Genomic DNA, 14,409 nt, shown 5'->3' with positions numbered 1-14,409 from the left:
TTATTTCAGTTTCCAATACTTATTCCTCTTACTAGCATATAATAAAAACCCAATTTAATTTTACAATATATGCATATTGATTTAAGAATTATTCGTCTTTAAGTAATCCCTGTAACTTTTTTACTTTATTGATAAATCGTACTTGTATTTAGTAAAAATATGACTAGATTTAAGAATTATTCATACTTGATTGTAGACCAAAAGATTCTAAAAACTTATACGAGCTTAAACAAGGAAGAATGCTATAGCCTGGTACCTCAAATATCAGATACCCGTTACTCAGCTAAGGGGGCTAAAGGGAGATGGGGACATGCAAGCAGCAAAGCGAGATTGTAATGCGCCACCTACCCGCTATCTCAATATATGGTTATGTGGGCGGCAGACATATTTAAGCGTATGGGCGTTAGAATGGGCGTGTCAAACTTTTTTTGGGTTAATCGATAGGTATTGAGGAGACTAATACATTTCAGTTAAAATTTTTTATCTAGCATGGAAATTGTGGGCGCCACAGGTTTGGGCGGCTTGTGGGCGTTAGAGTGGCAAACTTTTTTGGGTCAATCGATATTGACGACAACAATACATTTCAGTTAAACATTTTTTTCTAGCATAAAAACTGTAGGCATCACAGTTTTCGGTGGTTTGTGGGTGTTAAAGTGGGCGTGGCACCCTGCTGATACAAACTTGCGTTGAGCAAGAAGCTCAGGAATCTACATACCAAATCCCAACTTTCTTGCTTTTGTAGTTTCCGAGATCTCAGCATTCATACGGACGGATGGACAGACGGACATGGCTAGGTCGACTCGGCTAATGATCCTGATCAAGAATATATTTACTTTATGGGATCGGAAAGGCTTCCTTCTACCTGTTACCTACTCTCCGACGAATCTAGATACCCTTTTACTCTACGAGTAACGGGTAAAAAAATGCTGCATTTTGTTCTCGGGTTCTGTATTTTCCATGCGTGCCGAAGCTCTGACACCGAAAATACTTTATTCAAGCACGAAATACTTGATTTTTTTTCTGAGTGTACTTTTCAATGATATTTTTGTGCTTCTGTTTTACTACCCTTCCAGATTTTATGAATTTAATTAAAAATTAAAACTTGGGGCTGCACAGTCTACTGTTGCCGAACAAGAATATCGGGGATGCCACAGAAATACAAATAGGGCCGTCTTGAGATATGATTTTCTTAGAAACTTAGGCTTATAAATAAAAAACAAAGATTTTTCAAAATCTTTAATATCTTTACTTTATCTTAAAAAAAAACACTTTAATTTTTTTTTTATATCCTCTCCTTTAAATGCTTCACTTAATATATGCTTTTATAAAATTTATTCAATATAACGTTCTTTCTCTCTTTACAGAAATGACTGACCTCTCATTTGTTTTTCGTTAACTAAATGAAGAAAATATCACAATTTTGACCTGTTATGACAGAAAAGTAAAAGTGGTTGCACAAAAATTGTTCAACACATTTGCCACATAAAATTAAAATTTAAAGATTAAAGTTAATTCCGACGCAGAAACTTAAAAGCACGCACAAACAAGCCAAATAAAAGCAAAACCAAATCCATTTAAATACAATAAAGTTCGACGAAAAGCACTCACAGTCAACAATAATAAATGTTGTGAATTTAATCAAACTGGAATTTATCTAAAGTTTATGCAAAATAGAAATGTTACATTTACGCAACACAAACTACAATAACAACAGCGCCAAGAACAACAACAGTAATAAAGGCCATAAAATGCATTTGAAAAGTGCAACGGCGGCTAAAGCAACAATAATGAAACATAAGTTAAGCAAAGTTTACGGATACGGTTGGATGCAAGTCTTCCTACTACTTACAGTCCTCGTGATTGGTAATCAAAGTGCCTGGCAGGAGAATATACGACCAAAACTCTACGTTGAATTAGGTGAGTAAAGTGTCAAAAGAATTATAAAAGTAAGTTTTTATTGTAGTGCAAAAATATAATAATATAACAAATCTAGAATTATTTTCCAAGTAATTATTCGATCGTGCCTATGGCAGTTGTATGATATAGTTGTCCTGTTTTTAAAAAGTTTAATTCAAAATTCAGAAATATTAAAAGAATGATATTCCCAACAGTAGAAGGTACACCCAGAAAAAAATCCGTTCGAAACGTTCAAAAATCAAGACCAAACGTTGTCAAAAAGTGCGTGAGCCCGTTTGTTGACAGTTCATGAACGGTTGTTCGTAAAATGTGACCGAAACTTTAGCGTTGGGTTCCGAACGAATGGTGTCAGTTTAAGAACATTTCGGGGTTAACTTGAGAACATAAAAATATTAAAAAAAACGAGGTTTGTGTACATGCTAGACTTTCTGGACGCCTGGTAGAGATTTATTTAATTTCCCACCTTATGTTTTGTTATTGCTAGAAATCAATGTGTTTTGTTTATTTTGCTGAAGACAAAGAGTTTATTAATTAATAGAAGTACATATAAACATTAGAAATAATATTTTAATAAAACTTACAATTCACAACCGTCTTCTTGCGGACTCGAACCTGTGATACCATGTGTCGAAGGCGGACGCTCTAGCAGCTGGACCACCGAGCGAATTTTTCGATAGCGGAAAATCGGGACACTAGACCGACATATTGTTGCAATAAACAAACATCAACCATGTGGCGAGAACATTTTTCGAAATTTGGAACCAAGTTGTTCGTCGGTAGAGATTGTTACCAACACCGTTCGATTTTCGTGAACATACGTTCGAAATGTGAGAACTAAAAATGGAGAACGGATTGTTCGCATTTCATGAAAAATGTTCTTGATTTTTTTCGTTCTTTTTTTTCTGGGTGTAATATATCTAAAAACACCAAAGCTATAATTTGTTCACATTTTTATACCCGCTACCCGTAGAGTAAAAGGGTTTACTAGAATCGTCGGAAAGTATGTAACAGCTAAAAGGAAGCGGTTGTGTTCCGATTAAAAGGAGACGACAGATCGGGTTGAGATTTATTGTCCAACTGACTTTATTCGGCTCTGTATAGCTGTGGTATTTTTGGTATGTTAGAGTGTACATAATAACAGAGAATATCGATAAAGTAAACAGCAAATGGCCAAGATTTCGTGATTATGATACATATCACATCTCTCCCCTAAATTTACATTTTGTTAGTAGTTTTACGCTTTCTGAAATCTGGGGGTTGGAAACGGTTGACATCTTGGTGCGAACGAGTACTGCTGCGGATGGGGATACCAGATCGACGTCGCTGTGACGGTTGAGGTTTATCTAGCTGGATTGGTGCTGGTACTTCATTGGAAGCTTGGGTGGATTGGAGAGGCTGTGATGGGCTAGATGGCTGCTGTTCTTCATGTCTTGGGCTTGGCGGAGTTGTTGGTGGATTGGAAGTGTCGGGCATCCACCAAAACGGAGTGTTGTCCTCTTTGGAGCTGCTACTGAGGTCATCGTGATCAGATCTAGGCTTAATATGATTTATGTGGCGCTTAATAAAGCCTTTGGATGTTCGAAGAAGAAGACAGCTTTTATCCACTTTTCTCCCCTGGCGTAATTTTTGGCAAATACTTTTTGGTTCGGTGAATACTTCTTTGGTTCGATATGCTGGCTTTCAGTTTGTTTTTCAAAAAGTTGAATTAAGATCGTACGCACAGGGCGACCATGTAGAAGTTCTGCAGGATTTTTTCCTTCCGAGTTTCCGAACTAAGGTATTTCCTAACGGCTATTTTTACTGAAAACCCGTCTTTGATGTTTTTGCCGACAGAACTTTTAAAAGTTTGGACGAAGCGCTCAGCAAGTCCATTTGATGCTGGGTGAAAGGGAGCTGTAGTTAGGTGGTTAATTCCATGTTGAAGGTAAAATTCCTTAAAGGTTTCTGCAGTGAGTTGCGGTCCATTATTACTGACAATTGTTTTGGGGTAACCCTCAATTGCAAAAATAGCCGTGAGCGCTGATATTGTATTTGCAGTTGTAGTTAATGACATTTGGGTTATAAACGGGAACTGAGAATAAGCATCGACGCATATTAGCCACATTGAGTCAAATATAGGACCCGCAAAGTCTATGTGTATCCTTCTTCAGGCACTTGTAGCTTTTGGCCAGCTTTGAATCCCTTTTACCGGGGCTGGGTTGCCTACCTTGCAAACGGTGCAACTCTTAGTTAGTTGTGCTATGTCGTCGTCGATACCTGGCCACCAAACATGCTGACGTGCTAGTTGTTTCATGTGAACTATTCCCCAGTGACCGTCGTGAAGAAGTACAAGAATTTTACTTCGAAGCTTGCGAGGAATAATAATTCGCTTGACATCAGAATGGAGACATAGCAGCTTGTTGTTGATCGTCAAGGCAAATCTGCGGCTGAAGTAAGGTTGTATTTCGGGATCATCCTGTTGGTCTGGCCAACCAGTTGATACGAAGTGGTATACTCTTTGCAAAATTGCATCGCTTTTTAGACTTTCGTTGATGATATCGGCATTTATTGGACAGGATGTATCGACGATGTTATAGCACTCCTCTTCCTTATCGAAAAGGGGATCTGAGCTTATAGAAAGACGTGAGAGTGCGTCTGCATTTCCATGAGCTGTGGTTGAGCGATATTTAATATCAAAATTGTAAGCCATCAATATTATAGCCCAACGACGGAGTCTGTTTGAAGTCATTGTTGACAAATGCTTGCTAGTGTTGGGATTGGAAATAAGTTCAATCGATGTTATTTAGTTTAAATTATATTATTCTTTATTTAGCACAGCACAACTAACCACAGACTTAGAGATCACGGAAGTAAGAGAGAGGATTATCCGCGTGGCTTACACTTTAGTGTTACCAGATATCGATAATGTTATAATGCTGTTTTTGTTATATTCTAAATTATAATGGGGATATTCTAGTGCATATTCAATACGCCCCCTCAAAAATTGCATTATAAATGAAATCATAATTAAAATTAAAATTACATGTTTTCAACTTAATCTATGTGGCTTGTGCTTGCTTATCTTCTTTTCTTTTCTATTGGGAACATACAATACAGTGATCCAGCATTTGCTGCTAGGATTGGGAAAACCCAAAGAACCCAATCAGATCACTCTTAAGAACTAAATAGTTATAGTTATAGAAAAAATTTAACAAAATGAAACAAATTATTCGTGTAGTTTGGCTTCTCCATCCAGTCCCATTTTTCCACGTAAATCCATAAAGTTAAATCCAACATTATTTTTTATTTGCTCTTTTGTAAAATGATATTTGATATCAATATGTTTAGATCTTTTATGGCATGAGGGATTATTAGCTATACTAATACATCCCTGTTTATCTTCATATAACTTTATAGGTCTTTCAAATTGGATATGAACACTTTCTAATAGGGATTTCAACCACAAGGCTTCTCTTACAGCTTCGAACAAGGCCATGTATTCGGCCTCGGTCGATGAAGCAGCCACTGAATTTTGCCTTTTTGTATTCCAGCATATAAGATTTTGGTTAAATATTTTGAATAGAAACCCCGTTGTACTCTTCCTGTCAATTTCATTTCCTCCCCAGTCAGAGTCTGCGTATCCGACAATTACATTTTCAAAACTCAAATTTTTCTTAAATTCTAATTTCATGTCTATATTCCCTTTTAGATATCTAAGAATCCTTTTCAAACATATCCATAACTCTGCATTATTTTTGTTCATATATCGACTTAAAATATTAACAGCAGTGACCAAGTCTGGACGTGTACATAACATTACATACATAAGACAACCAACTAAGTTACGACAAGGCGCATCATACCATTCATCTGAATTTAATAATTCATAATTAAGCTTGGTGGCTAAGGGAGTACTGACTGATTTGCAATCACTCATTTTGAACTTATTCAAAATCTTTTTAACGTAAGCAGATTGGCTTAAAAGTATTTTTCCATCACCAATTTCTATTCTTATTCCAATAAAATATCGAATTTCTTCCAAATCAGTCATTCTGAACTTGTTCATTAAATATGATTTGAAACATTTCATCTTTTCTATGTCTGCTGTGGCAATAACCAAATCATCTACATAAAGAAGTAAATATATATTACTTTTTACATCACCCTTATCCAGAACATAAATACATCGGTCAACTGGAGAATTTACAAATCCACACTCTTTTAGTGCATGCTCAAATACCTCAAACCAGCATCTTGCTGCTTGTTTGAGACCGTAAATTGCTTTATTCAATTTACATACACTATTAGCACTGCATAACACACCTTGAGGCACTCTCGTATATATTTCTTCTTTTAATTTTCCATTAAGAAATGCACTTTTTACATCCATGTGGTGTACTTTTAAATCATATTGGATTGAAATGGATAATAAGAAACGAAAACTTGCTATTCTAGCCACAGGAGCAACTGTTTCTTTATAATCAATGAGATATTTCTGCGTGAACCCACGCGCCACTAACCTAGCTTTGTATCTTTTTGGATTTCCAAATTCGTCAGATTTTAAGGTAAAAACCCACTTGCTGTCAACAATATTTATATTCTCAGGCTTCCTAACTATCGACCAGCTATTGTTAAACTGATGGGCATCCAGTTCACTTTTAAAAGCAGCCACCCATAAAGATTTGTCACTCCTACTTTGTATTTCTTCGAACGAACTTGGAATATCACTGAAGATTGTATGAGCGTTTAAAATATAATTATTGTAATCGATTTCTTCTTCCTTGTATGATTTTTGAAGTACATTCATTACATTCAATAGGCTGTTTTAAGTCAAATCTTTTTTCCATACTGTCATTCTGGATATTAATATTATTATATTCCTTACTCTCATTCAGGTTACGAACTGTGTCCACTATCCTTACTCTCATTCAGGATACAATCTTTATCACTTTCCTTACTCTCATTCAGGTTACGAACTGCGTCACTATCCTTAATCTCATTCAGGATACAATCTTTATCACTTTCCTTACTCTCATTCGGGATATTTATTACATCACTTTCCTTACTCTCATTCAGGAATTTTGTATTAATAATCTCCTTACTCTCATTCAGGATATTTAATATGTGACTTTCCTTACTCTCATTCAGGAAGTTTGTATTATTAATCTCCTTCCTCTCATTCAGGAACTCTATTTTATTCACAGCTCTAGAATTAATCATATTTGTTTCATCTACGATTACGTCTCTTGCAACAATAAACTTTTTATTATTATATCCCATAGTTTTAAACCATTTGGTTCATAGCCAACTAAAATTGTTTTGAATGATTTTTCATCGAATTTTCTTTTTCTGCTTTTATTATGGACATACACTGTTGAACCAAATATTTTCAAATATTTTAGATCAGGCTTTCTATTGTGCCAAGCCTCATATGGAGTTTTTGAACTATCATCAAGCGCCCTAGTCGGAATCCTGTTAACTAAATAAGTTGCTGTTAGAACAGCTTCACCCCACTAGCTTTTATCTAATTTAGCACCGTTTACCATACTACGAGCTTTTTCAGTAATCGTTCTGATCATCCTTTCTGATACGCCGTTTAATTGCAGTGTATATGGCACAGTCAAATGGTAACTTATCCCTTTCTGTACACAATAGTCACGCATGTCACTGGATAGATATTCCCTACTATTGTCTATATAGAGATTTACAATTTTAAGGTTGAAATGCGCCTCACTTTTCGCTACAAAATCCGTACAACACCAATGCCGAAAGAGGATGCATCTGTGGCTAAAACAAGCGGAAGATTCGTCGAGGATATGCTTCTTCAAAGCTGAGAAAGCTTGCTGTTGCTCTGATCCAAACTTGAAGGGTACGTTCTTCCTACGCAATTGATTTAGGGGTGAAACTAACTGGGAGTAATTTGGAATGAAATTGCAGAAATAGTTCACTTTTCCCATGAACGCATGTAGCTGTTGTAGATTGGAGGGCGGCTTTAATTCCTTAACGGCTTCGAGTCCTGACGAATCCGGAAGGATGCCTTAACACTGACTCTTCTCCCAAGGTACTCAATTTCATCCTTTAGAAAGAAACATTTCTCTTTCTTACACTTTATGCCATTTGCCTGTAAAACGCATAAAATTTGTTCAAGTCTGGCTAGGTGTTGGTCCACTGTAGGAGCCGAAATAATTATGTCGTCGAGATAATTTCCACAACCTTCTGTTTCACTTAGAAGCTGCTCAAGGTGGCGCTGGAATATACATAGCTGGTGCGCTAGCTATTCCATAAGGCAAACGTTGGTACTGAAAGAGACCCAACGGCGTGTTGACAACCATAATTTCTTTCGCTGCATCGTCTAACTCCATTTGTAAGTATGCGTCTTTGAGGTAAATTTTGGAGAAATGCGTGCCGTGACGAATTTTGTGTAACAAAGACTCACGTGTCGGCAATGGATATTGCTCGATGTCCAATTGGGAATTGACGCCTTGCTTGAAATCGCCGCAGATTCGTAGTGCTTCACCTGGCTTCGATGCTAGTACTATTGGCGATGCCCAGTTGCTAAATTTTATGGGTTTCCAAATACCTGCTTCTATGAGACGCTGCGCTTCCTCCTTGAACTTATCCAATTGGGCAAACGGAATTTGCCTGCTTTTGTAGAACTTTGGTACGGAACTCGGTTTAAGGTAAATGCTTGCTTTAAAGTTTTTTATCGTACCAATAGCCGGCTCAAATACCTCCTTATACCTCTGGCAAAGATCTGTCATTTGGGTCCCCTGCTTTTCAGTGACGTTTGCGATTTGCTGAATTTCAAAATTGAATGTTTTAAACAAATCCAAGCCGAACAGATTACACCAGTTTACAAAAGAAAATTGATGAAATATGATTTTAGATCAGGCTTTCTATTGTGCCAAGCCTCATATGGAGTTTTTGAACTATCATCAAGCGCCCTAGTCGGAATCCTGTTAACTAAATAAGTTGCTGTTAGAACAGCTTCACCCCACTAGCTTTTATCTAATTTAGCACCGTTTACCATACTACGAGCTTTTTCAGTAATCGTTCTGATCATCCTTTCTGATACGCCGTTTAATTGCAGTGTATATGGCACAGTCAAATGGTAACTTATCCCTTTCTGTACACAATAGTCACGCATGTCACTGGATAGATATTCCCTACTATTGTCTATATAGAGATTTACAATTTTAAGGTTGAAATGCGCCTCACTTTTCGCTACAAAATCCGTAAACATTGTAAAAACATCTGATTTATGTTTCATTAAATACGTTACACAATAATGTGTGTATTGATCCACAAAAATAACATAGTAGTTTTTGTCGTCAATTGAAACAGGTGTTATTGGCCCGCAAACATCAGAATGGACTACAAATAGGGGTCTACTTATATATTGTTTATTTTTATGTTTTTCAAACCGCAATCTCGCTTGTTTGCCATTGCCTTGCTTCACATATCTCATTAACTGGATTAACGTTGTCTAGAAGATTATTGTCACTAAATAAATTATTTCTTTTAATTTCTAGCAATTTCCTTTTACTAATGTGACCTAATCTCTCATGCCATAACCGATATTCATTATATTTTTTTCCGCATTTGATATATAGGCTTTAAATTCAAGAATTGGTGTATTGAACATACCTGAATTCTCAGCAACCACAGATCCATTCTTGAATATCTTTACGCCGTTACTGCCAAACATAACGGTCATACCGGCCTCCTGCAGTCGCTTGACAGAAATTAAATTTTTTTGCAACATTCTGGCAATAAAGCACATCCTCAAGCGTGATTTGGTTTCCATTGTTCAGCCTGACAGTTCCGCGCTTCGTTGCAAAAATAAATTCGCCATGCTTGGCAACATCAATTTTAATAGGAGACTCCAGGTCGATGTAATCCACAAAAAGTTTTTCGTCATTTACGAGATGGTCTGTAGCACCAGAATCCAATATAAATTTAACGTTCTCATTGTCACTTTTGGACTTATTTTTATCAAAACGATTTAACATAAACGCGAAGCCGGGTTGGGCTGATGCTATTTGTGCTTGTTTGTTATTTTCTTTATTTTTATCATTTATAATTATTTTGATCGCATTACAATCTTTTTTAATATGCCCTTCTTTGCCACAGTGATGACACTTGATATTAAATTTTCCCTTTCCCTTAAATGGCTTCCGAATTCCACTGTTACTATTTTTAAAGGATCTATTTTTATAATTGTTGTTATTGTATACCGCTGCCTTCATAACTTTCCTACTTGTATCACTGCTATCGTTTTTAATTTTTATCTCGTGATTGAGTAATCTGTTCTTTACAAAGGCTAAAGTAAGATTTCCCTCAGCTAGGGTCTCAATCGCAGTTATTACCTTATTATATGACGATGGCAAGGTCAATAGCAAGTACGACACTTTGTCCATTTCGTCGATTTTCACCCCTGAGGCTAACTCACTCATCGATTCATCGAAAATATTAAAATGACTTAATAGTGCTGTCTCACTCTGCAACTTCAGCGACAGCAATCTTTTCTGAACAGCTAACAGACTCTTGCGTTCATAGATGGCGTCCAAATTCTTGAGAATTTGTCGCGCCGTGTTGTTGCATGTCACAAAGTTTAAGAAAGAGTCACTGAGGTATTCTATCAGAGTGCTTTTTGCACAACGCTCTGCCTTTTTCCAGGAATCGTCGATTTTTTCTAGAATGTTCTCGTCTATAACTTTTAACACATCTAACTCTGCGAATAAGGCTCTGATTCTAAATTTCCATACCGCATATTTTTCCCCGTCAAAAGGCTTAATGTTGCGTTTTTCCATGGTAATTTACAAACACACGCACTCAGCTATATGAATGTATGTGAGACACAATTTCACAACGTTGCGCAAATCAAAGCAATCTCACAAGCTAACTAAATTTTCACTTATCTAAATATATTAGGCGTAACCTATTGGGATTCTACGTTTAAATAAAAAATATCGATGTTATTTAGTTTAAATTATATTATTCTTTATTTAGCACAGCACAACCAACCACAGATTTAGAGATCACGGAAGTAAGAGAGAGGATTATCCGCGTGGCTTACACTTTAGTGTTACCAGATATCGATAATGTTATAATGCTGTTTTTGTTATATTCTAAATTATAATGGGGATATTCTAGTGCATATTCAATAGCTAGGATTAAAGATTGTGACCAATGGCTTATGATCAGTTATGAGAATAAATTTCCTGCCATATAAATACTGATGAAACTTCATTACCCCAAATATTATTGAAAGGGCTTCCTTCTCAATTTGGCTGTATCGGACTTGGTGAACGTCAAGGGTTTTTGATGCGAAGGCTATTGGCTTTTCCTTGCCATCTGGATGTATGTGTGACAATACAACACCAATGCCGAAAGAGGATGCATCTGTGGCTAAAACAAGCGGAAGATTCGTCGAGGATATGCTTCTTCAAAGCTGAGAAAGCTTGCTGTTGCTCTGATCCAAACTTGAAGGGTACGTTCTTCCTACGCAATTGATTTAGGGGTGAAACTAACTGGGAGTAATTTGGAATGAAATTGCAGAAATAGTTCACTTTTCCCATGAACGCATGTAGCTGTTGTAGATTGGAGGGCGGCTTTAATTCCTTAACGGCTTCGAGTCCTGACGAATCCGGAAGGATGCCTTAACACTGACTCTTCTCCCAAGGTACTCAATTTCATCCTTTAGAAAGAAACATTTCTCTTTCTTACACTTTATGCCATTTGCCTGTAAAACGCATAAAATTTGTTCAAGTCTGGCTAGGTGTTGGTCCACTGTAGGAGCCGAAATAATTATGTCGTCGAGATAATTTCCACAACCTTCTGTTTCACTTAGAAGCTGCTCAAGGTGGCGCTGGAATATACATAGCTGGTGCGCTAGCTATTCCATAAGGCAAACGTTGGTACTGAAAGAGACCCAACGGCGTGTTGACAACCATAATTTCTTTCGCTGCATCGTCTAACTCCATTTGTAAGTATGCGTCTTTGAGGTAAATTTTGGAGAAATGCGTGCCGTGACGAATTTTGTGTAACAAAGACTCACGTGTCGGCAATGGATATTGCTCGATGTCCAATTGGGAATTGACGCCTTGCTTGAAATCGCCGCAGATTCGTAGTGCTTCACCTGGCTTCGATGCTAGTACTATTGGCGATGCCCAGTTGCTAAATTTTATGGGTTTCCAAATACCTGCTTCTATGAGACGCTGCGCTTCCTCCTTGAACTTATCCAATTGGGCAAACGGAATTTGCCTGCTTTTGTAGAACTTTGGTACGGAACTCGGTTTAAGGTAAATGCTTGCTTTAAAGTTTTTTATCGTACCAATAGCCGGCTCAAATACCTCCTTATACCTCTGGCAAAGATCTGTCATTTGGGTCCCCTGCTTTTCAGTGACGTTTGCGATTTGCTGAATTTCAAAATTGAATGTTTTAAACAAATCCAAGCCGAACAGATTACACCAGTTTACAAAAGAAAATTGATGAAATACGCCTTTCAGGAAACCTTTGTTTTCCGGTAAGATACATCTCCCTGATTAAGAAAAGGGCACTTAAAATTTTTTCTATGGTACCAATTTTTTTTAAAGTGTAAAAAACGTTTTTCGCACTTTTTTATTTTATAACTCGAGTTGTGATAAACCGAATTCGGTCATTAAGGACTCATTTTACAGGTAATAGAATGCCCTTTAACTTTCTTATACACATCATTAAGTTCCATTCATTAGTTCAAAAGCTACACTTCGTCAAAGTTGAAAAATTTGGAAAAAAATCAAAAACGCTGGCATAAATGGCTTCTTTAAAAATACACGCGTAAAAACCGAAATTAGTTTTACGTTGTTTTCTTGATGGCTGAACCATAACGGAGAATATGCGCCATAGATCACGACAATCCGTTGGTAAATCGATTTTTAACAGATTTTTAAACGTATATACCCAAGTTCATTATTCGGGAGCAGCGGCCGTTAAACGTTATTTTAAATTTTCAGTGCTGGGGAACGTAAGAATTTGGTGCAAGTTGTTATGCATAACGTCAGTTTCTTTGCTATTAGCGCTGGGCAAGCTAAAGAGTATGCGATTACAGTTACGAGGAAATCATTTTCATATATTTTTAGCAAGGAAACTGACGTTATGCATAACAACTTGCACCAAATTCTTACGTTCCCCAACACTGAAAATTTAAAATAACGTTTAACGGCCGCTGCTCCAGAATAATGAACTTGGGTATATACGTTTAAAAATCTGTTAAAAATCGATTTACCAACGGATTGTCGTGATCTATGGCGCATATTCTCCGTTATGGTTCAGCCATCAAGAAAACAACGTAAAACTAATTTCGGTTTTTACGCGTGTATTTTTAAAGAAGCCATTTATGCCAGCGTTTTTGATTTTTTTCCAAATTTTTCAACTTTGACGAAGTGTAGCTTTTGAACTAATGAATGGAACTTAATGATGTGTATAAGAAAGTTAAAGGGCATTCTATTACCTGTAAAATGAGTCCTTAATGACCGAATTCGGTTTATCACAACTCGAGTTATAAAATAAAAAAGTGCGAAAAACGTTTTTTACACTTTAAAAAAAATTGGTACCATAGAAAAAATTTTAAGTGCCCTTTTCTTAATCAGGGAGATGTATCTTACTGGAAAACAAAGGTTTCCTGAAAGGCGTATTTCATCAATTTTTTTTTGTAAACTGGTGTTATTGGAGTTCTCCACATTAGCCACAATTATCACTACATTTGCCAATTTGTTGCCACACTTTGCTACAGTGTGTAGCTCACCCAGTACAGGAATTTGTTGTTGGCCAAATGCGTGCAAGATTCGATCGCACTTCTGCAGTCTCGGACTGTTTAGCTTTTTGTGTGTATTGACATTCAATATTGACACCGTTGCACCAGAATCCATTTGGAAGGATACGATTGTATTGAAGAGTTCCACTTCAATCACAGTTTTGTTTCCTTCAAACTTGACCAAGCTGGAAACGTTGTAAATTGTTTGAATTGACTCTGCGTTTTTGTTTCGGGTCTTTTTTGTCTTTGCACTGCTTGGATAAGCAAACGACAGCTATGTGCCCCTTTCTGGCACATTTGTGGCATATTGCCTCCCGAAACTTGCAATTTTCGCGAGAATGAGAGTGACCACAGCCAGAGCACGATTTTAAAGCAGTCTTGCCGCCTTTTCCATCAGAAAAATTGCGTTTTTGATGATTTGATTTTTGTGTGTATACTGCGTTTGTATCAAGAGCTCTCTTCTCACTCTCTTTGATTACTGCCACTGTCTTTGTTGTTGCCTCGTAATTTTCGGCAATTGAGAGAACGTCTTCGAGCGACGGCTGCAACTTCTGCAAAGCGGCTGTGCGTATTCCGTCGAACGGAGTGTGCACAATTATTTGATCGTGGATCATTTCATTAACGTAATTAAATGAACACCCATCGGATTGGCAAACAAATTGACACTCTCTAGCAATGCCACGTAGATCGGCGACCCATTCCTTATGTGTCTGTGA

General features: G+C 37.0%; 1 protein-coding gene and 1 long non-coding RNA gene across 2 annotated transcripts in view; one reads left to right on the top strand and one right to left on the bottom strand.

Annotated features, from left to right (window-relative positions):
* Positions 1–14,409, top strand: part of Sema1a (semaphorin 1a) — a 233,220-nt gene that overhangs the window by 41,038 nt on the left and 177,773 nt on the right. Inside the window, 1 exon segment of the mRNA XM_070999542.1 lies at positions 1,365–1,917. Within this exon segment, the coding sequence (XP_070855643.1) occupies positions 1,677–1,917 (241 nt within the window). The 5' untranslated portion in view covers positions 1,365–1,676.
* On the bottom strand, positions 2,310–2,573 carry LOC139355182 (uncharacterized). The gene is made up of 2 exons (XR_011605916.1): positions 2,499–2,573; positions 2,310–2,426 (listed from the first exon to the last, which is right to left on the bottom strand). It is a non-coding gene; the product is annotated as an uncharacterized lncRNA (long non-coding RNA).

Source organism: Drosophila suzukii, chromosome 2L (assembly GCF_043229965.1).
Source record: "Drosophila suzukii chromosome 2L, CBGP_Dsuzu_IsoJpt1.0, whole genome shotgun sequence".
NCBI classification, from domain to species: domain Eukaryota; kingdom Metazoa; phylum Arthropoda; class Insecta; order Diptera; family Drosophilidae; genus Drosophila; species Drosophila suzukii.
This window is presented reverse-complemented; position numbering and strand designations above follow the sequence as displayed.